This window comes from Alosa alosa, chromosome 21 (genome assembly GCF_017589495.1).
Source record: "Alosa alosa isolate M-15738 ecotype Scorff River chromosome 21, AALO_Geno_1.1, whole genome shotgun sequence".
In the NCBI taxonomy this organism is placed as follows: Eukaryota; Metazoa; Chordata; class Actinopteri; order Clupeiformes; family Clupeidae; genus Alosa; species Alosa alosa.
The window spans coordinates 11,263,072-11,290,571 of record NC_063209.1 but is presented as its reverse complement, the minus strand read 5'-3'; the positions used below and the strand labels follow the sequence as shown (position 1 = coordinate 11,290,571).

The 27,500-nt window shown below is 44.3% G+C and overlaps 2 protein-coding genes across 2 annotated transcripts; one reads left to right on the top strand and one right to left on the bottom strand.

The window, feature by feature from the left end:
* Positions 1-1,287: 1,287 nt before the first annotated feature.
* On the top strand, positions 1,288-6,570 carry LOC125285961 (integral membrane protein 2A-like). Its single transcript, XM_048230581.1, has 6 exons — positions 1,288-1,477; positions 2,117-2,251; positions 2,556-2,735; positions 3,678-3,788; positions 5,369-5,513; positions 6,377-6,570. Exons 1-6 carry the CDS (start codon positions 1,406-1,408, stop codon positions 6,463-6,465), a joined length of 732 nt encoding a protein of 243 aa, XP_048086538.1. The 5' UTR covers positions 1,288-1,405; the 3' UTR covers positions 6,466-6,570.
* A 10,263-nt stretch (positions 6,571-16,833) lies between these two features.
* gpr174 (G protein-coupled receptor 174) lies at positions 16,834-27,472 on the bottom strand. Its single transcript, XM_048231735.1, has 2 exons — positions 27,307-27,472; positions 16,834-19,405 (listed from the first exon to the last, which is right to left on the bottom strand). Exon 2 carries the CDS (start codon positions 19,069-19,071, stop codon positions 18,046-18,048), a length of 1,026 nt encoding a protein of 341 aa, XP_048087692.1. The 5' UTR covers positions 19,072-19,405; positions 27,307-27,472; the 3' UTR covers positions 16,834-18,045.
* Positions 27,473-27,500: the final 28 nt, after the last annotated feature.

Sequence of the window (27,500 nt, the reverse complement as noted above, 5' to 3'; positions counted from 1 at the left end):
ATTTACAAGCCAGGAGTGATTACCGGTAACAATTTGCCTGTTAAACTTAGGAAACGTCAAAGCCAAAAGGGGCGACTGTGTGAAAAGATGGGATGGTGAATGTACAGTAGAAGGTTCTGGAACATAGCCATCCCACCAGGTTTCTTTTTTGGAACTGAAAGGGAAAAAAATGAAATAAAACGGCGAGGCACTAGGCAAGTTGTTTATTTACCTTCGGTGGAGTCAGTGAAGTCAAACCAGCAGACCACCTTGAACCTAGCAGTAACTTCATATCAATGTCTAAGAGTTTAGGACTGTTTTATGGGCACAGCCTTCCCTCGGCGCAGCTCCCACAGGAAACGGAGGGGAGTGGAGGCCAGCAGATCCCTTTACATTATTCTGGGAACAGAGAGGCACTCAATCAGATTTAAAAAGGGGAAAATCTTCATCATGTTCGGTCTCATTTCACCACAGAGTTGGCTTGGTGACGGCCGCAAAAACTCCCAGTGTGGTAGGGCTATTTCCACAGGGGCCTGCCTTCACAGATCTGCTGCTGAAAAGAAAGGGAGGGAGGGGGGGGTGACAACTCTGTATGTGTGTGTGTGAGAGAGAGAGAGAGAGAGAGAGAGAGAGAGAGAGAGAGAGAGAGAGAGAGAGAGAGAGAGAGAGAGAGAGAGAGGCAGTGTGCACTGACTTTAATGAGAGGCAACATATGGAAGCCAATACAGTGTATTATAGGGTCCCAAGTTTTCCTGCTGAAGTTGAAGCAAACTGCCGAGGGCGTTTTGGGAAAGGCTGGCGTTACTGAAGCTTTGGCTGGACATTTCTCCCAGAGTGGTGTTACCATTTGTTTAGTTTTGGGGCTATGTAAGACTGTAAAATGTATCTGATATCTTTTTCGATACTTAAGAAAGTTCAGAGTTCATAGCAGCCTTGTTGTATTCATTGTAGCCACACAGCGGCGCCAAATTCATTCATGAATTTATAATATTTGCGTCGCATTTATCCATTAACCCATTGTAGGCTATTTGAAATCAGTTGTAGTCTTTGTCAATCTTCCAGGCACTTGTCATTATTTTAAAATAATCCCCATCTTTTGTACGAGGACTACACGTTTTGCATGCCTTAATTTACGCATTGCATTTAGGAGTAGGCCTACACGATGTTCATCGCCAGGAATATAAAGTAGGCAAATCTGTTGACATTAACCTACAAAAACATACCGTTGGATGTTTATTTTCGGCTCTCTCCGGGCTACACCTGCTTCGCCGCACGCCTATCTGAAGTCACGTGACAGGAAATCCAGCGCGGTCCATGTCGGATACCAAACAAAGTGCGTCACTCATCCTCCAGTCAACTTACAGCTGGAAGGACAGGCATTTGTTTTGGAAATTTTAGCGAGCTACATTTTTATCACTGGTGAAACATGGTGAAGATCGCCTTTAACTCAGCTTTGGCGCAGAAGGCGCTGGGAAAGGATGTCCTTGTCAACGACAAAGTAAGTATTGCATGGTTTTTGTCCGTGTCTAAAGTGAAGTAGCCCGTTGCTGGCCAGTTAGCCCTGCATGCATGCTCTGGCCAATGCTAATGTCGTGAAGTTAGCCGACTAGCCAGCTAACATTAGCTGAAGGCCCTTAGGATTGTAGCCAGCCACATGATCCGCAGCTAAATCTCCCTAGTTTATGTAACATCATGTAAGCGCATTAGACACAAAGTAAAATTGGTATGCTAACGTTTGTTTGCACAAAACTAGCTAAATGAATTCTAAGATTTCACAATTCTGGCGTCGACGTATATATATATATATATGGATGGGGTGATTAACTCATAGCTTGAGCTAGGATGTAAGTTAACGTTTAACGTTACATTAACCATTCTATGAATGCCATGCTAGGCTGATAGACTTATGTGTGGTATCTATTTACAACTTATGCTCACTGCATTATTGGTTTTGTTAGATAGTTGTTTAATAGACAAATAATATAATTTGTTTACCGAACTTTCCAGGATGACGTATTGCAGTAGTTCTATTTTGATCTAGTTCATTTTCGTATTCTGTTCATTGTTCCTTGTTTGTGGGTGGCCAAATTTCCCTAATTCCAACCCTTCCCCTTTTTTTTTTATTGTCCCCGGAAAGGATCCAGAGACTGCTTCGGTGTACCGTCATGAGAGCTCCACAGGCCGCTGCCTACTCACCCTGCTCGGTCTTGCGTTCATCCTGACCGGTCTCATCGTTGGTGGAGCCTGTGTGTACCGTTACTTTACCCCAAAGGTAATGACGCGGAAAGATGCACTTTTATTTCCGCTACTAAACATGTATAAGCCCCCTCAGTTTTATTTAGCTGGACCATTCGTTATTCCTTAGTTGCATTTCTCAAAATTCACTTTAATCAGCCTGTCTCCAGCCTGTGTATAACAGAGTATTAAGGTATGATTTATTACAAACTTTTTCAGCTAATCAGTTCTGGCCTTCCTTTGTCACTTTTTCTTCTAGTCATTTAAAGGTGTTTGAAAAAAAAAAGTTAAATATGTATATCTGGCCTAACTGTGCCCACCTTCCCTATCTCAATGGCCAGAAGCTGTACCATGGAGCCATGCACTTCACCGAGATGGACAACGAAGACATCCGTGAGCCCTACTACCTGCCCCGCATTGATGAGGAGGTGGAGATCCGTGATAACGTGGCCATCATCAATGTCCCCACACCCCACTTCAGCGATGGGGACCCAGCTTACATCCTGCATGACTTCCAGCGGGTAAGGGGGAACCTCAAGAAAAGAACAAGGCCAACTAGGGACCAGTGTGTTCAAAGTAGGCCAAATGGAGCATTGTGCAATCTAACTGACAAACCGGAATTGCAAATTCCAGTGTCAGCAAACACAACTTTTGTATGTGTGTGGGTGGCAGAGGAGAGGGTTGAGGACAGAATTGATAGTTAACTTTAGTAATTATAGTTAGCAGTATTTGAATATATCATACGGTGGTGGCCCTGAAAGACAGCTTATCAGTTTTTTTTTTTCCCTCTAAGCTGTTACCCAAAGTCTGCTGTCGTTTTAAGAGATATAAAATGGCCCCAGGAGGAATGTTGCCGTGGGTGTTCAAATGGTGGTGTGAACTGGAAGAATTGTTTATGGTTTGCCTTCTCCACCACCACGCACTGCTGACTTGCCTGCAGTTTTGTGCACAAGGCTTCTGCAGTGTGCCCTGCAAATTGAAGTGTCTGTCTGCACTCCTACAAACTGTAGCTGACGCCACAATATTGTCTTTACTCCTCACCACACCCTAATGGTAATTCACTTATTGCACCTTCCCTGTAAATGCCTGTGTGTTTTGTTCCGGTGTCAGATCTGAATCAGTGTGTACAGACAGTGTGATCAGTTTTGTTTTGCATCTGCGCTCATCTCATGATGCAGCCTAGAAATAAAATGGAGTCACTGATGCTCCTGTTTTATCAAGTATTCTCCCTTGAATTTCCCCTTGGGGATCAATAAAGTATCTATCTATCTATCTAACTAACTATCTATCTATTTATCCATAAGTAAATAGCATAGCGATAAGAGTTGATTTGTTTGTGGGAGAGGAGTGAGCCTGGATGATGAGGTGTTGGTTCTATAAGTAAATAGCATAGCGATAAGATTTGATTTGTTTGTGGGAGAGGAGTGAGCCTGGATGATGAGGTGTTGGTTCTCTTTGAGCAGAAGCTGACAGCGTACCTGGATCTGACCCTGCGCACCTGTTACATCATCCCGCTCAACACCTCCGTCGTCATGCCGCCTCAGGATCTCCTGGACCTCTTCATGCAGCTGATGGTGAGTGGCACAGCTGCCCTGACAGACGCCTGAAAGAAACTAAACCCAGGGATGACTACATTTATGCCCCTTGATGAGAGAATATTGTGTACTAGCAGCCTTAAAGGGGACATCCGGCGATTTTTCACATGGATCTCCGTTTCTCTAGGTTACCGAGTACTGTCGGTACGAAAAAAATAAGTTGTACCTAGCTCGAGTTGCTGCACCAACAGCTAAAGTAGCCAGGCAGCTACAGCGCTACACTCTGGGGGCATGTTCCTGAGCCCCCATGTTCATGCCCCCAGAGTGCAGCTGGATTTCCCCTTTAATAGCATATTACCACAAAGTTTAGTATGTCAAATCTATGCATGCACACACAAGAAGTAAAGCTTCATTAATGCCACGGTGTGATAATAAATGACACTGGATTCTTTTCAGAAAGGGTTTGTTCAGTTTTATTTATTCTTTGTTTGTTTGTTTTGTGAACTTTCATTGAGTATCAGCTGGTAGTAGAGTATGAAGTTAAAGACTCCATGCTTGAAGGCAAGGCAAGTTTATTTATAGAGCACATTTCGTACACAGGGGTAATTCAATGTGGTTTACATAAGCAAACGCAAAGAATAACAGTAAATAAAAACATGAAGGAGCATTAGTAAAAATGTTTGAAAAGTAGCATTGATTGAAGCATTGTACTCATCACTCTTCCCTGCTAATGTGCTTCCGTGCTAATGTCCCGTTGCCATCTTATGTGTGCTGTTCTAGTGTACTGGCTGACATTACTGAGCAATGTTGCTGGCACAGAAGCTGATGGGGGTCTGTCTCGGAGGTTCTAGAGGAGCACAGCCTTAAAGGGGAACTTGGCAACTATTTCAATGTAATAAACCCGTTTGAAAATAATTTGGATGGTTAAATGACCTGTTCCGGTGAAAATGGTGACTTTCCCCGCTGCGCCTAGCGTCCCCAGGCAGAAAACCAACCTTGCAACATTGAGACTACCGTCCCGGAAAGTAAAGTGAGAAACAAGAAACTCGTTTTAAATCGTGTTTCTTACCTTGTAACATCCACATAGTTCTGCCAAACTTATGCTAACCGTTAAGCTAGCTTGTAAACAAATCCATGTGCTTTATCGTTACCTTTTCCCACAGTTTGAAATGGCATAATGCACAATTTCTCCAGCAGAGGGGGAAATCCTGCCAAGTTTCCCTTTAAGAGTATCTGCTACATGTTGAAAAGTCTCTGTGATGTCATTGCCCTTTCCCTCTAGTAGGGGGCTTGAAGGATTTATTGGATCCATCTGTGTGTGTGTGTGTGTGTGTGTGTGTGCGCTTATGTCTGCTCGTAGACCTTAACTGGTCTGATCTACTTTAAATTTTTATACAAGGCAGAGGGTCATCATATGTCGGTCCTCCTACATGACCATCCGGATCCAGTTCAGAATGCAGATGCTGGAATTTAGTTTCACTTTAGCTCTATGACATTGGATGACCGGGGTGAGGGTATGCTCCGCACAGTCACCTGACTGTGCTTGTTTTGTTTTGTGTTGAGCAGTCTAAAGAGTCTTGAGTGTCAAGTGATGGGTTTTTTTGTGGTGTGTTGTGCAGGCCGGCTCCTACAAGACCTACCTGGTGCACGAGGACCTGGTGGTGACGGAGCGCATCGATGACCTCACTGACCTGGGTGTCTACATCTACCGCCTGTGCGACGGCAAGGAGACCTACCGCATGCAGCGCCGCTCTGAGATCTACGGTAAGCCCGCGCTCTTCCTGTCACCAGGGAGACGAAAGCAGACATGCGTCATGTAGAATCGCACGCAGATCATTTTGAGCTGTGTCATCAACCTGAAGTTATCTTCCTCCATCACCACATCAGAGCTTATCTGTGTGGACAACAAACAAGGAAGCTGTTTTCTGTAACCGGCAATCTTATGATCAGTCGCACAACGCAACATGCAAGCGTTGTCCTTCTCACGCTCAAATTCAGCCACCCATAACCCTTGGCGATTATAATTTATTTGCCTCGGGTGTACTGTGGAGTGGGTAAGACTGTTTTTAGTGGCAGGCTAACACATACTGATGACTTACGCTAGCCTAGCACCTGCGAACTCTGCGAACTAGAAGGACTGGATGAAGCGTGTTGAAAACGGTGTCCACTGATAAAAATCACACTTGCTAACTTGGAAATGAGGTCCTATGTCCAAAATCCTGAACCACCCCTTTAACCGCAGCACTAGTGGAAGATATCTTTTAATTTTTAACAGTTGCTATTGCAAAATCTGTTATCTGTCCATATTTACCACATGCTGTTGCAAAACTGTCCACTCAGTTCCAACAGCAATCATTAGAACACACACATGAAAGCTAATACACCATACCACCGCATGTGTGCAAGACGTGTGGTTGAATTCAGTTGGCAACAGTTGACTAACAGACCATAGTCTTGGGTCATCACTTTTTCACACGCATTCTACATAGAAATGCAGAAAGAGATGCAGATTTGTTAATTATGGTAATTTGTTAATTAATTAATGGTATTTGTTAATCAGTGCCCGTGGAGTTGTATGGTTGGCAGTTGCTCAGCATTTCTCGTGTGTGTGTGTGTTGCTCTTGCAGGCATCCAGAAACGGTCGGTGGAGAACTGTCGCACAATTCGCCACTTTGAGAACAAGTTTGTGACCGTCACCAAGATCTGCCATGACTGAAGCGGTGGACACGCCTGCAGGAGGGGGTAGTGGAGGAGGGGAGGGGTGACTGCAATTACCCCTCACCCCCCCCCCACCCCTCTCAGTGGCCCTGGTGTTTGGGAAAGGGGTGGGGGCTGGGGATGGGAGGGGTGGCTGGGGGGGGGTGAGGGGTGGCTGGGATGAGGAGTGTGGCTGCTGCCTCTGGCCAGAATCGGTCAGCTCACTCTTTGTTCTCATTTTTGTGTACATACAGCAAACTGCAAATCCTCTTGACTCTCTCTCCTATTCGCCGTTTTTGCATAGTAGTGAGAAGTGTCTATTTAATGACGCCAACAAAAGCGACAATATATATTTAAAAAAAACAGCCCCATAGTTGATCACTTCCCTCTTTACTCCCCAGTTGCTACTGTATGTAACTAAATGACCCTGCTTTCGCTTTAAGCCCCTTAGAACTAACCCCTAACTTTTGCTGCTGATCTCAAACTCTGTGCATATAGCTCTGTGTATACCATCACCGCAAGAGCATCTTTATTTAAAACAAAGTAAAATAAGTAAAACTGTGTGTGTATTCTACTAACCCTATTGGGATAGCACTGTCGCTTTGTTGGAGGAGAATACTTTTTCCCTTTATGATATATGTATTTAAGTCCGCTCATGTTTGTGATTATCACTTGTTGCTCTTGTTTTGTTGTTCATTTTGTTTTTTGTGTATGTTTCCAAGATGACAGTCCTTAACATTTCTCCTTTACTTGACAACAGTGCATGCCGTGCGTGTTAGCGCTTGTGTTAGGTAGTGCTTGTTTTTTTTTTAGACTTGTTTAGAGAGAGGAGCGACTCATTTATGCGTTGTGAGCAACGCTGACCAGCACAAGAAGGCCGCCAAGGCTGTGTCCACCAGCACCCTCTAGTGGCCAATGTGAGGTAGTGCACTGAGGTGCTCCCCGCATCACAATGGGAAATTGTTGGTGTGGGGGGGGGAGCCCTGAGATGTAAAGTATTGTTCCCATGGGATAGTATCTATACTGTTATGCTGGAGCTGTGCAGCTAACCGCATGTACAGACATTTATTATAACACGACTGAGAAAATTGGGGCCCAATTTGGTGAGCAGGAAGTAGGTCAAGCAGAATTACTTTGCCATGTCTGATTGGTAGGAGATGAGCATCTGTATGTAAACCGTGGCATTTGACTGATGTAGGCCGCCCCAGTAGACCGACCCAGGCAGCTGCTTCTAGAAGCTTTGTAGACTTGGCGGGCCATCTACCCCGCCTTGGTCTTCAAATCGTTCTGCATGAATGGGGTTCTACCGAACACCACTGGGCTAAGATTCTCAAAGATGGCAGAAACACACCCACACACACAAACACACAAACACAGAGGACTGTGTATCTGCAGTACCTCTGGGCGCTGTGCATAAGCACGCTTGGGATTCCCCTCCTTGTTGCTCACCCTTCAGCTAAAGGATGCAGCAAGTCTCCTCACGTGGACCAAAGTTAAACCAAACTCGATGAGTTAAATTATAATGAAGGACGGTGAAGCTAAACCCACCAACCAATTAATTGGAAGATTAGCAAATGTTCCACTAGTGAAATTCCCCTGTTAACGTTTTTAGGTGGTAGGTCACAATTTGGGTAAAGGGATCTGGAGCTGTGGTAGGAACTGAAGTTACAAAGTTTCTGTCAGGGCCTTTATCTGTAGTTTGCACAAAGAAAGAAAGTAGGAGGCTTGTCCAGGGAGCCTGTGGTATGCCACATTTGGGTTGATGCAAGCAGGTTTCTGTGACGAAAGGCCTCTAACTGCTGTAGATACAGCTGTGTTTTAGATGTTAACTGCTGTTGTCATTTATTGTGTGTATGAGTTTTTTTTTTTTTTTTTTTTCTACCCCTTGTGTAACCAAGACAGGCGCCAATTGTGTTTTTTGCTGTTACTTTAGCTTTCTCTGAGTCTTGTTGTCAAATCTCCTCCATTTTGGGATGAAGTAAATTTTGAGGTGTGTGGAGAGAGGTGTTGTTACGACTGTGTTCCCAGCAGGACAATCAGGAGGCGTAATACAGAGTGGGGCGGATGAAGGGATGAAAGTCACTGTGTTTTTTATTCGCTTACGCTCTGCATAGCCCTCAGCATTTTAAAGATGATGATGGGAGGTCTGTGAACCCAACTGACAAAATTTCACTTTGTAAGATCTGTTGTTTTTTTTTTCCCTTCTTTTTTTTTGTGTTGTGGTTAAAATAAAGATGAATTTCTTTATGTAAGCAGTGGCGTGTCATGATTCTCTCTCTCTCTCTCTCTCTCTCTCTCTCTCTCTCTCTCTCTCTCTCTCTCTCTCTCTCTCTCTCTCTCTCTCGCTCGGAAGTGCCCCTGTTATCATTTCCCTCGCAAAGAGAATTTTCACATGTTAAAAAAAAGCTGGTGGGCGAGTCTAACTGTTTTGTATGCGTGTTTAAGAAACCGATTGCTCCTGAACTACTTATCTGCGGTGAGTCATAGGGCTTGTGTGTCTTGGCTTGAATGCAGTATTCTCAGTCTTGCCTCATGCATGTATTCATCCTCCAGACAGGATGGAAGTCCTCAATGACACGTTTGATTAGCTGGACACACTTAGATGGACAACTGCCCTATCATTAATGGATGATTAGATCTGTTGCACAGTTGGGTTTGATTCAATTAATGGGTTAGATTTTTTTCTTATGCCATTTAAATCAGTGTTAATCCCAATCCCAATGTCCACAGGAAGAAAGTTTCAGTTAAAAGGGAGAAAAAAAAACTGTTTGGATAATAGATAGTATCTTTTTGTTCTGATGTGATATCTCGAACATAACCTGCTTAAGACCTGAAGGATAATTCCAAGAACATAGATCAAAACCCCCCTTTATGCAGAAGCAGCGACCATTGTTCCATTGAAGTCTATGGCCATATCTCAGAATTTCGCCACATATGCTAAGATCTTGGTTCTATAGAGTAAGGATTGTACATTTTGGGCATGTGTCATGATCCTTAAACCCTTCTGACCATTTCGGGTTCATTTTTAGCATTTTTGAGCATTCCATTCTAAGTGATAAGCCATGTTAACTGAGGAAGTGATAAATCTCTTAATAGAAGAGCCACGTGGCTTTGCAGGGTGAATAAAGCCATAGGGCTCCTATTAAGAGGAATACCACTTAAGCCGGCCTTACATTGTATGATTTTCGTGTGATTTCACAGTCGGCGACTAAATTTCCAAAGTCGGACGGAAATCATGGAAGTTGTATTGGAGTCGCGTCGCGCTCCCGTCAACCAGATCGTTGAGTGTAATGGTCCGTTCATGCCACCTGGGAATATCAGGGGCCGCCCCGTGATTGCGTGGTTTTTCCCACTGCGAGTGTTCATGTGCTTTGCCGTCGGAATGTGTCAAAAGCATAGATGACACAACAAAGGTTAAAACATACGCTTACTAATCTTAAATAAACAACTGTATTTGCTCAAAGATATGGTGTAAGATGCTTCTGAAAGAAGGATATGCAGCTTTCAAGTGACAAACGGCAAATTCCCAAGTTCACATGAAAATTGTTGGACATGAAAGTCCACATGGACTACAAATGAAGTACAACGTGACGACAAAAGTGATGATGAGCCCACAACTGGGCAACTCGGGTAGCAAAATCTTCCCCCAGTTTCCCACTTATTATTATGATTATATATATGGTCATATAGGTTTAGTCAGATTTTATTTTATTTTTATTTATTTATTTTATTATTTTTTTTTCTTTTTCGCATGTCCAAATTTCCGTCAATGATTCCCGGGACACTGAAAGACCGGGGTACACGAAACTTGGTGGACATGTAACCCCACATGGATAGCATGGAACCATCGTTTTTCGTTTTGATCTGTAGCCCCCGCTGAATTGGACCCCCGAAGGAGGGTAGGGCAGACACAGTTTTCTGTGAATATCTCAAAACCGTAGGGTTTAGGAGGACCATTTTTTTTTTGTATGTTGATCTCAAGGGGCCATGTCAACCCATTCCATAACCACTCATTTCATGTATAGCGCCACCTAGTTAAACACAAAAAGTAAAATGAGGTGGTGTAATTGAAGGTATCTGTGACCTAACATAGTCAAACTGCACGAAATTGGAAGTGTAGGATCATTATGACACCCTCTGTATGCACGCCAAGTTTTGTGGAATTCCGTTCATGGGGGGCCACACAATAAATTAATTTATGTTACTATACACCAACTGGCCTGTAGGTGGCGGGAGACAGTTTTCTGTGAATATCTCGAGAACCGTGGGGCCTAGGAGGTCCACCTTTTTTTGTATGTTGGTCTTAAGGGGCATGTCAACCCATCCCATTACCACTTATTTCATGTATAGCGCCACCTAGTTAAAAATTAAAAGCAAAAAAATTAGGTGTTTTCATCTCAATATCTCTGGCTGACAAGGTCAAAACTGCACGAAATTAAAAGTGTAGGATCATTATGACACCCTCTGAATGCATGCCAAGTTTTGTGTACTTTCGTTCATGGGGGCCTTACATAAAAATCATTTATGTGTACATTTAGTGACGATACACCAACAAGGATTCCCGGACACTGAAAGACCGGGTACACAAAAACTTGGTGGGCATGTAACCCCACATGGATAGCATGGAACCATCGTTTTTAGTTTTGATCTGCAGCCCCCGCTGGACTGGACCCCCGAAAGGAGGGTAGGGCAGACACAGTTCTCTGTGAATCTTTTATGGTATGTTGGTCTCAAGGGCCCACATCAACCTGGCTCATAATCACTCATTTGTGATTTGCCCCCGGTCAAAAATGAAAATGCAATATTATTCTGCTTTAATCGCCCTATCTTCAGTTAAGATGTTCAGAACTGCACCAAATTTTATATGTATGATTGACCTGGCATTCTCTGGGGGTCTGGGGGTATGCCAAGTTTAAAGTAGAATTTCATCCATGGGGGGCTAAAAATTAGGTTATGTGTACATTTAGTGACTGTACACTCATTGGCCTGTAAATGGCGGTGCACACATATAAACATGCACACACACAGGCACCCACATACTATCGGTATTAGAACGGCCGATACATAATTACAAATTCAATAGGATCAAAAGAAAGCCAAAATATTCATCATCATCATCATGGCTGCATTTTCAGTATTGGCGATAAGTAGTCGTTTGTCCACTAGATGGCGCATCGTTGCAGTGAGACGTAATTTTTTTGGAAGTTAAAAGTGGGTTGAAAAAATAATGGACACTTCCTACAAGGACTGTAATTTACCGCAGCGAACATCTAATAAGGACAGGACGATGTTCACATGAAGTGTAAGTGAGGATGAAGTGAGGATGTTTATCGGACATGCTTGGTTTTTACTGCAGGTACGTTAATCTTGTAATATCAATAAGGACCTAGGTAATGTTACCGTTAGCGTTGGTTGAGTGATGGAGGCCCATTTGATTGATTGCATTTGTAGAAAACTAAAATGCGGTTATACCAAGCAAATTGATAGCAGCACTGTTTGTATCTTTCGACTGTCATTTATTGCACGCGTGCTACAAAATCATTCTGTGCAATGGAAGATTTACCAACGCTACACCGGTCTGATACAGTTTTGCCTATACATCGTGAGACTGAGGCGCCTGTTTATTTTGTTTTTAAGTCGCGTGCAGGGTGTGAGAGGGGAATCGATGTGCTTTGATTCCAGCTTGGTAGTTGTAGTCTGTGAAATTAAAAAGCACGTGTGTGTGAAGTATCCAAACAATGACACCTTCATTTCATTATGGCTGCTTTAGCAACACACCTTAAGCTACTGTGTAGTGGGTCCCATTTAGAAGTGGCTACTTCATTCGCTTTCCTTGACTCATGGAACTGCGTGAATGTTATTACAACTTTTCGCCACGATATGGCAGTTTAAGTCCGCTTGATACTGTAAGTTAAGTAAGCCATTGGTTTCCAAAGGAGATTTTATTTGTGTCAGCCAGCATAGCCTTGACAATTTATGTTGTAAATAGGCCTACCTTATAATCCTACCTGTAGCTTAGGGAAGCTAACCGCTTTCTATTAGGATCTAGTTTGTTAGTTACAGTTTTGTCATAACTCCCTAATGCATTTTGCATTTAGAATAGCCAGAGCGTGTATATCTCAATCGAAAATTAAACAATATCGGGTGCCTATGGACTAGGCTGGGTGAACCCAGCCTGATCTGCCCGCTATTTATTTTTGATTTCTTAAAAGATTGAGCTTGGTCTGATGAAAGCCAGACTAGCCATGGACCTCAGTTACACAATGCAAGGGAACATGAATCAGCCTATATTTGCTTACGAACAATAACGGACAAAAGCTCTTCAACTTTGGCCCGTTAAAATGTGTATGAACAGTCTAGCGACGCATTTCATCAAGGCCCATTTGGACATGTCAGTTATTTGCACCACTGGTTAGATGTAAAACAGCATTTCGTTTCAGACTACTGTTACTTAATTTGTGCATTAACAATAACGTTTCAGACTACTGTTACTTAATTTGTGCATTGACAATAAAGTATTACATGAACTAAAGATGACTAAAATCTTATGTAGAAGAAGAAATATTCACAAAAATCCATCCATCCAAAATGACCTTTGTTTTGATAGCTGTTGAAAACGGCATGGAACTGACAGAGATGTTTTTGTTTATAAATACATAAAAATAAATAAATAAATAAATAACATTATGCTGATACCTTTTGCTTTTCCCAAATACAATGTAGCCTACAGGTGTAAGTGACCTTTCATCAATCCAGTTGCAATGGATGAACTGTGATGAACTGCCCTACTTGTACTTGTGAGATTTTAAAGGTTTTATAACAATGCTACATCTTCTTTGGCTATTCTACAATCTATTCACCTTTTCAGCACCAGTAGGCTACTTTCTGTGCAGCCGCACACACACACTCAGGCATGCCAAACAAGCATACACAAAAGTTTCAAGAGTGGGGGATGGAGTAAAAGATGGAGACAAATTGAAGTGTGATTTATTTTCGCGGAATGGATGTACAGGACTGAGCGGCGGTCATATTTTGTACCGCTATGCGGTACATCTAGTTTCCACATGAAGTGACGTGAGTGAAGATGTTTTCACTGGGAAAAATGTTTTTTTGTTGTAACACACACACACACTTTACGTGAAGTCACTATGTTTACCACCCCTGATATCTGAATAGGGCCCCTTAGTCAAATAACACGGGTAATGTTATGTGATTATGACTTAATAGGGCCCCTCAATACGATGGGTTATGTTATTCACCCCTGATATCTGAATGGGGCCCCTCAGTCAAATAACACAGGTCACACTATGTGTGATAATCATGCTTTGTATTTGGCATTTTTTTCACAGCAAGATGCCTTAAATCTGTTGATGGTTATGTATTTGTAAGTCTCAATCTTTCCACAAAACTCGCCAAAAGTCATCATTAAGGGGTTATTTTTACATTTTTTCTTGCAGAGGTGGGACCTTTTCATGTCTGTGCTCAGGGGCCCCAGTGGCTTATACATAGCAAAAGAATCAGGGGACAGACATTTTTAAAATTAGGTTTAAGGCCGCGCAGCGAAGCGGCGGTCATATAGGTTTAGACAGATTTTTTTTTCTTTTTCGCATGGCCAATTTTCTGTCAAGGATTCCCGGGACACTGAAAGGCCGGGGTGTACGAAACTAGGTGGGCATGTAACCCCACAAGGATAGCATGGAACCATTGTTTTTCGTTTTGATCTGTAGCCCCCCCGCTGGATTGGATCCCCGAAAGAAGGGTAGGGCGGACATTTTCTGTGAATATCTCGAGAACCATAGGGTTTAGGAGGACCACCTTTTTTTTGTATGTTGATCTTAAGGGGCCATGTCAATTTATTCCATAACCACTCATTTCATGTATAGCGCCACCTAGTTAAAAACGAAAAAGTAGGTGTTGTAATCACAATATCTCTGGCTGACATGGTCAAAACTGCAAGAAATTGAAAGTGTAGGATCATTATGACTGAATGCTTTCCAAGTTTCGTGGACTTTCGTTCATGGGAGCCATACAATAAATTAATTTATGTGTACATTTAGTGACCGTACACCAACAGAGTTTTCTGTGAATATCTTGAGAACCGTAGAGCCTAGGATGACCAATTTTTTGCGTATGTTTGCCTTCAGGGGTCATGTTAACCCATTCCATATGCACACATGTGCATAAGCAGATATTCACACGCACACGTACATTCACAGTAATCATACTTATGACACATACACACACAGTAGACATATGTACGCATGCATGCACATGCACACACACACAGGCACACCCACAAGCACATGCACGCACACACACACACACACACACACACACAAACACGCACACATGCACACAATTCAAGAATTTCTCATTTTGAATTGAGTGTGCATAAATAATGCAATTCAGTGAGACACTTAGAATCATATATGCCTTTCACCTTTTGTTTTTAGCCACCTGACTTTGCTGAATTACTGAAGCTAAGCAGGCTTAGTTAGAATACCCAATGTAGGTTAAGTTTGCAGCATAAGTAAGGATGGTGATATTTGTATTCATTTAGCAGACACTTTTATCCAAAGTGACTTAGGGTCTTAGCTGAATGCACTTACCAACTTGCTGCGTAGTCTTGTTTGTGTGTGCTACAGTATATGTTTGTGGCCAAATATGAATTTCCACAGGAGTGAACAATAACGATGACTATACCCTTAAAGCAAGAGAATAGATTTCAGCAAAGTCCTTTCAGCAAGTCCCTCCACGCGGTGGCCATATTGCAATGCACTTTGGGCACTTATTGGGCATCTATTTCGGACAGAGCTGCGCATGCGCAAGGCTTCAAGACACCAACCTCACTCCAGGCATGATTGGTACGATGTATTCACACAACACACATGATTATACGATTCACACGTCGACTTTTGGCCACGGAAGGGGCGGGATATGTGTAGACAACTGCCATATCGTCGTTACAAACTAACCCCATGTGTTTCTATGGCAGATTTTTGGAGCGCTGTGTCTCCTCATTAGAAAACGCTATATTGCTGCTTTAAGAGTAGAGTTAAAGCTGAAGGAAGGCTCTTCTTGCTCATATTACTGTTAAATATGGGATGGCTACAGTCTGAACAGGTCTTGGTGTTGAGAAACATGGTCTTAGTCAAAGTACAGTAAATCATTGGTGTTTGTCTTGTCATTGCATTTTAAAATGGTTGGTTTAGTCATTTCTGTTGCACCTGCACTGGGTAAAGAATAGGAAATCTCCTATTCTGGTGCTGTTTCCTGTGTAGACTTGTGTAACAGCTTTGCACAACAAAATGCAATCACTGAGTATCCAGTAGCCTACTTTATGTTCTCGTTCATTTCTGAAAATGATTTACATGGATACTTTTTTGACCTTAATGGAATTGTATGTGTGTGTGTATGTGTGTGTGTGTGTGAGAGAGAGAGAGAGAGAACGTGTGTGTTTAAACCTGTAACCTTGATTAGTAATTTCCTACTTCTGTACACAACAGGTACAGTCCCATGATGCCCAGTCTACAAATGGGAAGATAAACAGTTGCTGGTTTTGCCAACGGCCTGCTAGAACATGAAGTGGCTTTCCACTTCCTGTTAGAATGTGCAGTCATTTGTACTACAGAGAAAGAGAGAGAGAGTATCATGTATATGGGGCAGTTTCTGCTTGCTTCTCTTTATATCTGCGTGTGTCCTTTAACCTATTTAGTATATCACCCCAACCACCCACCACCCACCGTCTCAGTGGAACTTGTGCTTCAGTTGAAACTAGAGCGCTTCACTTCGCCTCACTCTCCCCCGCATAGCCTAACTAACGCTGCCGATGCCTGCGCCTTGCTAGCTGGAGATTGCAACACCTGCCTACCCCACTTTCCTCACACAGACTGACACAGGATATCACGTGAGGCTCTCCTCTCTCTGTGTAAAAAACAAAGGTTTTTTGTTGATACTACTACCGAAGTTAACAACAAATCCAAATTGACCTCATAATTTTTGCTATTATTCTTTGTGCATATAATCCTCAGATTGTATGTATGTTTTAAAAATAAACATTACCGTAATTTCCCAACTATTAGCCGCGGCTTGATTTCAAAATTTCTTCAGCTACGAGGTTAATACATGAGAGCAGTTAATATGGCATTAATATGGTTTTGTTTCTTTTAACTTGCATAAAACACTGTCCTGCGACTTATACAGAATGTGGGTAATACACAGGAAATTACTGTATATAAATCATTGATTTGAGTAAGTAATGGAAGCCGGAGGTGTTAGCAGTCAGGGTGACTTCTCCATTTTCTAACAGAATCCAACACTAGACAGAACAAATGACAGTCAGTTCCTAGTACAATGTAGAAAAATAGATGATTTAATGTGCCTTCATTATGGCCAATAGCATACAGCACTATTAATTGACTCATCACACACACACACACACACACACACACACAGACAGACACACACACACACACACACACACACACACACACACACACACATACTGCATGTGATAGTTTTTTCCCTGACTCTTTGGTCATTGACTTCTTGATAAAATTAGTTTCGGTATATTTGGTCCTGTCACATGTGCACGTGTTCTTGGAAAGACTAAACTGAACTCAACATTTCCTGATTTTTGTGTACCGCTCCTCAACTTCCCCACTGTAGGGAGTTCACGCACAAACACACGCACTGCAAAAGCAACATTCTCATCCACACAACCTGCTTTGGTCCTCTTTGCTCCTCCACAGTGGCTCTGTGTTCTATCACAGTATATTGAATTAATTTAATTCAGGTGCTTCTACTGTGGCACTAATCGCTCGCCGCACTCACATTTTCAAAATGTCTCCAATAGCACTGTGAAGACTTTTCACAGTGTTTAGCAGTAAAGGCATTCTTGTTTTCTCCACTACTGTCGACGTTCCGCAGACCAGAGTTTCTTTGGTCATGTCATTCTTCGGTTCCTTTCTCAGATCTCCCCTTGCGTGAGTCTGTCCTCTGATAACCTTTCTCTGCAAAGAGTGTTACTTCAGTCCACCCTTCCCCCATCACCACATCCTCCCACGCAACATCGCGTGGGGCCTCTCTCGCCCTGCTTCTTAAGCACCACTCTACCATTCCACCATCAATACCCACTTGCGCTGATGGGGGCATTCCTCAGCTCCTCCTAAAGCCCTGACATCAGGGCCCAGAGGTGAGCTCCGTCATGCTTTATGGCTCAGGTGATACACTATGGAGCAAAATCTTAGCATCTCCTGCCAGACTGAAGGGCTGAAAGTTTGCCTGGGTGCCATTCTTCCTGTGGAGTTATAACATGATTGTTTTTTCGGCGTCTTTGACACCTTTGACACCCAGAGGCCTTGACAGGAAGCCAGGACCCTTGACCATGGTGGTGTTACAACTCCATGGCTCACTGGAGGTTAAAGGTCAAGGCTAGAGCTTAAAGGCCTAATGTTTGCCTGGGTGCCATCCTTCCTTTTGAACTTGTAACAACTGTTACTGAGCTCTGCAACTCCATGTTGCTCAGTTGTTCAGAGGCTTAGTTCAGAGGTCAGACCGTTGATTGCGGTGGTGTTGCAACCCCACGGCCTGTTGTCGGTCAGAGTGGTTCGGAGGTGAGGGCCTTGTCCTCGGTAGTGATGCAGGAGAGCCGTCGCTGGAGCTGCAGGCTCTCTGTGAGCTCAGGGCGCGACAGCCGGCGGCGGAACTCCTCGGTGGTGAAGTAGTACATGACGGGGTCCAGGCAGCAGTTGAGGCTGGCCAGGCAGAGTGTGACGGGGTGACAGCGCATGACGGTGGCGCGGAACCCGCAGCTGACCGAGTCCCAGCGCGCCTTGGCCACGTAGTGCAGCGGGAAGGTGACGTGGTAGGGCAGGAAGCAGAGCAGGAAGACGCCGGCGCAGCTCAGCACCATGCGCAGCGCCCGGCGCTTCTCGCCGCCGTCCTGCGGCACGCGCCGCCGCCCGCCGTCCTCCCGCAGGTTCCCCGCCGTCAGCAGCGTGCACGTGCCCACCACGGCGAGCGGCACCAGGAAGCCCAGCAGCTCGGCGCCCACCATCAGCGACAGCCCCGCCACCGCCGACATCGGCACCAGCGGCAGCTCGGCGAAGCACTTGTCCGCCTGGTCGCCCACGTCCCCCCCGAGGCGCAGCAGAGGGAACGGCAGGCAGCAGAAGCACACGAAGAGCCAACCGGCGGCGCACAGGCTCCGGTCCAGCCGGCGGCGGCACGAGGTGTACTGGAGCGGATGCAGGACCATCATGCACCGGCGCACGCTGATGCAGACCAGGAAGAAGATGCTGGCGTACATGTTGACGTACTTCAGGTAGAAGCAGAACATGCAGAGGCCGCGGCCAAACGGCCAGCTGTCGTTCAGGTAGTAGTAGATGCGCAGCGGCAGCGAAAGCACCTGCAGCAGGTCTGCCACTGCCAAGTTGATCATAAAGATGACCGCCTTCTTGGTCTCCTTGACGTACATGTGGAAGACCCAGAGCGCCAGCACGTTGCCGATCAGCCCCGGCAGCAGGATTATGGAGTAGATGATGGCGTAGGTCTGGTGCTCATACCGCTTCAGGGCATCCACTTCGGTTTGACTCCAACACGACACGTTGGCACCGCCATCCATATTCCTGTCGCCGAGGAGCGCTAGGACTCCCGGAGGTTGATTTGAATGAATGTTGTTGTGTTTTTTTTGTTTGTTAATTATTTTTATTTGATTTCTCTTCCAAGTTGCTATGAACAACTGTGTCTCTTCTTCTGTCCAGACCTGGTCAGAGTGACGATTGGCTCGGTGGCGTCCCGTGGCAGACCCGTCGTCTTTGCCTGAGGTGCGAGGAAACGTGGTACTTGTCCATGCTGTTATTCATGATGGTGGATGGTCATAGAAGCAGTAGTCACGTGTGTGGGCTTCTTCTTCTTCCTCTTCTTCTAAAGGCAGCTTGAGGAAAATGGATCAGTCTCTGAGGAGCACAAGAGAAGACAAACGGCAAGAGTGTTAAGAGTTGGGTCTTGTTCCAGGCTACACGCACCATAACACGCCAGGCTATACACACACCATACCCTCTCTCTCTCTCACACACACACACACCATCATGTACCCTTGCTGCACACGCTGTGTAACCTCTAGCCATGCAGTGTGAATTTGGCTATGTGGGCGCATGCTTACTCAACCTGCTGCAGATGAAAGGTTGCCTTTGTCCAGCTGATGGGTGAAGCCATGAGTCAACATCAACACACCATTTTATTTACCAGTACTTTCTTCTTTTTTTGACGAGGTGGTTGTATCAGTTACACGCTACTGTTTTGCATCTTTTTTTCATAGCTCATAGTTTATTGGTTCCTAAGGGGAAATTCAAGTGAGAGAAGAGCTAGAGCTCAGATCAGCAGATCACAGCTGAACCCTCTCTGCTAAGTTTCTACATTATGTTACAGTGTTTGCTCAGTCCGTAAAAAAAAACTGAACAGCTGCACCTGTGTTCATAATCAACTGGGTTACACCTGCTTTACATAGCAAAGGTGACATGCATAACATTGAGAGACTGTTAGTTATGTGAAAGCAAGTGTTCAGGTCGGCTTCTGAAGTTGGACAGTGGTATTAGGGCTTCTCTTTTTACATTTGGTACAGTATACTTTACTTTTTGTCCATTAATTATCTCTCGGATTTGTTTCCATCGTGTCATTAAATCGTGTAAGGTGTCTTTGCCCTGACAATTTCTCTTACTCCCAAAATGTATTTACAAAACCTGATCCTCAAATGTTTTTTTTTCTACACGAGCCATCGGTTAGTCATGAAACCACTTAAACAGTTCAACAAAATGCTGCATGCTATATGGTTGTTGGGCTTTGTTTTTCTAATGCCAAAAGATGTGGCCACGCACCATGCACCGTGTTTTTGTTTTTTTTAGAAGTGGTTTAACACATTTGAGAGCACAGGATCTCTCTGTTCTCCAAAACGAAAACTTCCTACATACGTCTGAAAATGAACTTATTAATTCCCTTAAGTCTTTTTGAGACTTTTCTCATTGAGTAAACACGTTAGCCACCGTTCTACTGCATCCAAAGAACATGCAGTAGCAGTAAGACATTTTAATCTAGCTCTCTTTAAAAACCAAAAAACTTTGTTTGACAACACAAACAAACACACACACACACACACACACACACACAAACTTTCTCTGTCTTTCTGCACATCAATCATCTACAGAAGTCATTTGTATGTCTTGGTTTGATATCACTGTTATGGGCCTATCATTTTTACATAGATAGCACAAATGGTTTGCATCTTTTCAACAGGCCCATAGCACTGAGGTCATAGTGAAATCATCCCCATCTGTGTCAATTCAATAGTTCTTCACTGTGATTCAGACTGGGCTGTATGTTTTCCGGTGTGTGTCTAATGGTCATCACAGCTTCCAGAGAGCTCCTAATGGGTGTGCCCTCGTGTGTCTGCAAGAACAGACCTTACTGAGTCAATCTTGAGCAAATCTAGAGCAGAGCAAGATGGAGTGTCTGTGCACTCACAACTTCTGTCAACTATTAAGACGTACAAAAACCTTGCTCCCTATTGTGTGCGTGTGCGTGTGTGTGTGTGTGTGTGTGTGTGCGTGCGTGTGTGTGTGTGCGTGTGTTTATGTGTGTGTCTGTGTATGTTTGTGTGTGTTGTGCTTCCCAATTCCATCTATCTTTGTTGACCCTTGCTCCCATCCTCCCTTCATCCTGTCGACTCCACCTCATCTTCATTACAGCCCTCATTCTCTCCTGTAACATGTTCACTAGACTCCCCCTGCAGAGAGACAGAGTGGGAGTGAAGGCCTCTCTTCTTACAGCGTGTCCTAACTGCAGCAACTGCAACTGACGAGCACTGACTGCCCTCTGTCCACATTCATTAAAGGGACACCAGGCAACGTTTTCGTGTTAATTACTCATCTTCGTAAGTCAGTATGTGGTTAAATGACTCATTACAGGGCGAATGAAGACTCTCTCACCCGCCCCTACTGCCTGTAGGAAGAATATCCCGCTTGCAAGTTCAGTGTATCGTACCCGGCGACCGAAGCAGTTTCAGTTTCCATCCTGCATCCACAGCACAGAGGCAGGCTAACGAAACGCTAGCGATTGTTGCAAACGTGTGTATAATGACAGAGCCGGCGAAGAAGCAGCGAAAACCCTTGACGGAAGATGCAAAGAAAAGGAAAAGAGCTTCAGACCGAGCGAGGGGGAGTTTCGTAGAGAAAAAGCATCAGGCTTGCCTGGTGTCCCTTTAAACAGTCATATTTGTCCTATTTCTCGTTAACAGAGCAATGTGAGTGACAGAAAAAAAATACATAGGGGGCGTCCGACTAGCCTGGGAATACCCACAGACCTTTCAGCAAATTTGGGATTCGCTCTGCAGGTCAGTCTGACCAAGACGCCATTGAAGCCCATTTCCAATGTCCCTAAAACACGGGCATGCAAATGCAATCGCTAGTCCGGCATGGACTTGTATTTCAATTTGGTAAGAGTTTAATGCACCAATTTAAGTTTAATTTCACTGCTGGAAGTCGGGAACCTTGTTGAAGTCAATGAACCTTTTCCAGACCCACTCCCAATTGTACATTTATGAAGGTCTGGCTAGCACCCGACAGAAGTTCAGCTCAAAACGTTATCAAACGTAATCAAATTGATTTTGTCGCTAACATTTGCTCGCACCGCGTGCAGTTAGGATATGATGTTAAGGCCACTTTGCTAATGACAACTATTAAGATAAACTGCAACAATAATAATAACAACAACCACAACCAACGATAACTAGGGATAACTATAATGATATGAACGTCCAAGCTGCCAAAGATAAAGACAACTATAATGATATGAAAGTCCACACCAGGGGTGTCCAACATAAGGCCATAGGATCATGCCCCCCGATGTTTTGGGTAGGAAGGGAAAATTAGAAAAAAAGATATTCACATCCAGTTGATTTCAACAATGTTTAATAAGAAATATTTCTTCTATGATAATATCTCTATAAAAAACTGAAATGGAAGTATGGCATTTCAAGAGAGAAAGAGCAGTATATGGCAACAGTACATAATGTGTACTTGTTTGCTCATAAGGAGTATCACCAAACAACACTCTGATACCCATGCAGAAAAATGATAATGACCATGACTGTGACAGCCTCCAGGAAGTGTTGTTCCAAAAAATCCAGCACACTGCCTATTATGAGTTTGACACCCCTGTTCCACGCTGTCCGCCGATAACAATACAAGACAACTACAATGACAGGACAAGACAACTACAACTATAACTATATCTATCGTGATATGACCACCCATACTGACCAATGATAAGGAAAGCCTCTCACAATATCACACACTCTGAAAGTGATCCTTGACGGGATCATTTTACGTGTTGTTGATGCTATCGTGTGCGGTGTGGTGAACGTCTCATTATTAAACACAATAATGTTTAAAACTATCATTTAGCGTTTTTTTTCCAGCAATATTGTCATCATTGCCTGTGTAGACAGGCCTTTCCGTTGGCCAGGTCCTCTCTGTTCCCTCCACTTCCTTGCAGATCTCTGGGAGTAGAGTGAACTTTGAGACACTTAGTGCCCTGGGAGTGTTCCAGGGAGTCAAAAAAGCCTCCAAGCTCGTCTTCCCATCAATGTCTGGCCTCAGCTTTGTCTTGATCTGTGCAATGGAATGCAGGACGCACTGGCAAGCCAGCCGTGCACTGGTCAGGCAAGCAGAGGTATGGGCACATCTTTAACACTCAGAAAACTGGGTGTTAAAACGGTGGTGGACAAGAGACAAGGAAATGGCATGTCTGTAAGTTAACTGTGAAGTGGCGCGATGTGGCTGAATAGTGATAGTGATTTAATCATGTTATCGTCCTTATCTAAGGAACATGTCCAATTATGGAAATTAACACTTTGCTGCTTGTGGACGCGTGCAAACACACAAGACACAAGCGATAATCCGACTGTTTATGAACCCACAATAGATCTCACACACACACGCACACACACACACACACAGAGACAGACAGACACACACACACACACACACAGTCACTCTTGGTCTGTCTTCCGTATGGCTGTTTTGGCTTCATTTATTCACCCATCCTCCTTTTCTGTCGCTGTTCCTCACACACAGAGACCGCTGCTCTTTGCCCCTTCCCTTGGTATGCTGTGGCTGATGGTGGTGATCTGTCCAGGTCAAACCAGCCTCATACACGCCCAGTGGTGAGTGTTACGAACGCAATCACTTAACTCGCTTAAATCCCCTAACCCTGTTCTTTTGGACTATAGATACACATAGTATCTCAGCTCCTAGTGAGTGTGATATCTCATAATTAGATGAAAATCTCCCTCTCTCTCTGGCTCTCTCTTCCTTTCTCTCTCTCTCTCTCTCTCTCTCTCTTTTGATCGATAGGATGGTTCAGAAAAGGGCTTTCTCATGTCTCTCATCTCTCTCACTCTCTCTTTTGCTTTCTCACTCTTTCTCGCACACACACAGACACACACACACACACACAGACAAGCTTCCATGTACACAAATGGGTTGTTGTATACAGAGATTCATGTCAAAGGATATAACACTTGGCTAGCTCTTCCACAGCCGACCCCAGCAGCCCAGACCAGGCCAGGCCTTCTGGCCCAGATCAGGAGGGGTTGGCTGGGCCACCAGAGGGCTGAGAAGGCCCTGGGGAGCGTGGAGAAGCCCCCCTTTAAGAAGTCCAACAGGCTCTCTCTCTCTATCTCTCTCTTTCTCTCTCTCTCTCACTGTCTTTTTTGTTACACACACACACACACCACTACACTGCCGCCTAGAATGAATGTCAATACAGTTTTGAAATTGATAGAGAGGCAGTTCATAGAAAGACAAATCAAATCAAAAATAAGAAAAACAAAACAAGTGAAAAGGCTTAGAAAATAACAAGCCTGTGTGAGATTGCTAGCACTAAAGAGTTGAGGTGAAAGGTGACAGCTGGGAGGTGGACATAGAGGAGCAGTCCTGCCAAGGGTCATCTGTCTGCCAACTGGTCAGCCTTTGTCCCTCTTTATCTGTTCAGCCTCCATCATGGACACAGCCTGTCAGGCACCCATGACAGAGGTGTCCAGAGATGGACGCACAGCATAACACTGCACCACACAGCACAGTACAAAACAGCACAACACAACACAACACCACACCACACAACACAACACCTCAAATTTGACTCCCTGTCTGTTTCACCTACCAGGACTGCAAGAAATCTAGGAGTTGTTCTCGACAACCAACTAAACTTCTCAGATCATGTTGCCTCAGTCGCCCGGTCATGCCGTTTCGCACTCTACAACATACAGAAAATCAGGACTTACTTGACTCAAGATGCTACCCAACTTCTGGTTCAGGCAAAAGTCATCTCACAACTCGACTACTGCAATGCCCTCCTGACAGGTCTCCCAGCCTGCGCAGTGAAACCACTTCAGATGATCCAGAACGCCAAGGCGCCTGGTCTACAACCAACCCAAAAGGGCACATGTTACCCCGCTGCTCATCCAGCTACACTGGCTACCTATGGTGGCCCGCATCAAATTCAAGGCTCTAACGCTTGCCTACAAAGTAGTCTCTGGTTCTGCTCACACCTACTTGATGCCCTACTTAATGCCCTCATACAGACATACGCTACCTCCAGACCGCTCTCCTCCTCAGACCTAGCGGCGTCTAGCTCTACCACCAGTACGCTCAGGCCAATCCAAACTTTTCTCATCTGTTGTTCCTCGTTGGTGGAACACACTGCCAGTTCCTACAAGGGCAGGGACATCCCTCTCCATTTTCAAAAAACTCTTGAAGACCCAGCTCTTTAGAGAACATCTCCTCTCATAGCAACACTTACAACAAGTCTTGCTGATCCTAGCACTCACCAGCCGTCTTAAACTGACACGTAACTGTTAAAAACAGCACTCACTGATGCACTTATTTTTACTGTACTCTAATGTTTTTTAAATTGTCCTAAAATTGTTGAGAATTGCTCTAAAACTTAAACTGTTTACCATGTTGTTAGTCGCTTTGGCTAAAAAAGCGTCAGCCAAATGTAATGTAATGTAATGTAATGTAATGTAATGTAACACAACACAACACAACACAGTGTGCTCTTTCTCTGTTTCTCTTCTAGTTCACCTGACCCTGAAGGGTTGATGTCAAGCCAATTGTCAGCCTTTATCCCTCTTTAGCTTTAGCTTTAGCCCTCTAATTTCATACAGGCCGCCTTACTGCGGCCTCTAATGCATTCACACAACTGAATGTACAGTATATAGTATATATACACAACCACATTATACAACAAACTTCATTTATTCTCGTATACATTTGAGGAATGTCACACCGTCACATCAGCATGTTCACGGTTGATAACTCCAGTGAAATGCTCACACAGGCTGCCCTGCTGGTGATGTTTCGTTTTATCCACAAAGGTTGCTTGGTTGGTGATTTTGTTTTTGATGGTAAATAGGCTCGGTTGTTGATTGCCCACTGTGGGAAGTCCCCCACCTATAGCACAATGTATCATCTCTCCTGTTTACATGTGAATATATGGAGATACTTGACATACGCTGTATGACCTGTATGTATATGGTCTGCACCCATAAGGCAAGAACATACCAAGGGAACTCCCGGGTGAGACACATGGGTTTTCACCTTGCTCACAAGAAATGATTCATTTCTGCTTTACACTTTTTTGTTTCCCCTCTCTCTCTCTCTCTGTAAAAAGAAACTTAGAGAAATATATATATATATATATATTTCTCTAAGTTTCTTTTTTCACCCATTAGTGGAAGGTTTGCTGTTGTGGGCAGTTTTCCCCTCTGTCCCAGTATCAGCGAGCGCCTCTGGTCTTCATGTGACCGTTGCACAGATACAGGTCGCCACATGGAAACTGACGTCACACCTCTCACTACTGACTCACCCCGAGACTTTTCTCATAGCAACATAACGTTTACACACACAGAAAACATCTCCAGCAGACCCCTAATAATGCCGTTTAGATCAGATAGATTAAAGTATTTTCATTCAAAAGAGGTCAAACGTTCAATTAGCAATCATCTTGAAACCACACCCTTATTTAGCTGTCCTCTATGCCCGTCATAACAGAAATATGTCAAACCATACCATGAAATTCTGCTGTGCTGTCACACATCTAAAGCACATGATATAGGCTACCGCTCTTGATAACTGTGCGATACAAATGTATGTTAGCAAGAGCCAGTAAACAGTAAGGGGAACAAGAAGTGTCTTTCCCCCCCACTAGCAACGCTGCCGAAGCGGGGCCTCCATAGATCCCCGTGGGGGAGGAGTGGGTGTGGGCAGAATGACTCTGCTCACAACTCACATGTGTAGCACCATGTGTTCATCCACAGCCAGAGGGGGCAGGCGAGTGGGGGTGTCTCAGGGACCAAACATCAACATGCTCTTAGTTTCCTGGGTAACACAGACAAGAGGTGACCCCCCACCCTCTATCTCACCCCTGTTCCAGAACACACCACACACACACACAAACACGTACATACATACATTCACTCAAACATACATACATACATACATACATACATTCACTCAAACACATTCACTCAAACCTTACTCCTACATGACCACATTCGTCAGCAGAACCCCAAATGTTTCGCATTCTTCAGTCTGCCAGAGGAAGCCCAGGAGACCTCACATGGAGTGTGACTCCAGGAGAGAAGCATTTCACTCTGAGTTCACCTCCTCTCACACACTTACTTACTTATTCAGACACACACTACACACAATGTTTCTCTCTCGGTGGTTCTCTATCAGGGAGATCAACGCCTGGGAGCTCCCTGATAATGATCGATAGCAGTTGAAGGAAGCTGAATTACCTGGTGCCATATGACTGTGATCTTGTCCCATCTGAAAGGAGTGCGGAGAGGAGAGAGATCAGATCACACATGTTCCTCTCGTTGACAGCACTCATGCTTACAGGAACAGACGTGCTCTGCTGTCTCCTCTCTGTGCTTTCTTCTTCTTCTTCTTCTTCTCCTCTCTCTCTCTCTCCCTTGACTTCTGTCCGTTT

Excerpts from the sequence above, each read along its gene's own strand:
- LOC125285961 (XM_048230581.1), top strand. The coding sequence starts at position 1,406 with ATGGTGAAGATCGCCTTTAACTCAGCTTTGGCGCAGAAGGCGCTGGGA. Across the intron at positions 3,789-5,368 it reads ACCTCTTCATGCAGCTGATG|GCCGGCTCCTACAAGACCTA; the intron begins GTGAGTGGCACA and ends TGTGTTGTGCAG. Across the intron at positions 5,514-6,376 it reads GCGCCGCTCTGAGATCTACG|GCATCCAGAAACGGTCGGTG; the intron begins GTAAGCCCGCGC and ends TTGCTCTTGCAG.
- gpr174 (XM_048231735.1), bottom strand. The coding sequence starts at position 19,071 with ATGGATGGCGGTGCCAACGTGTCGTGTTGGAGTCAAACCGAAGTGGAT.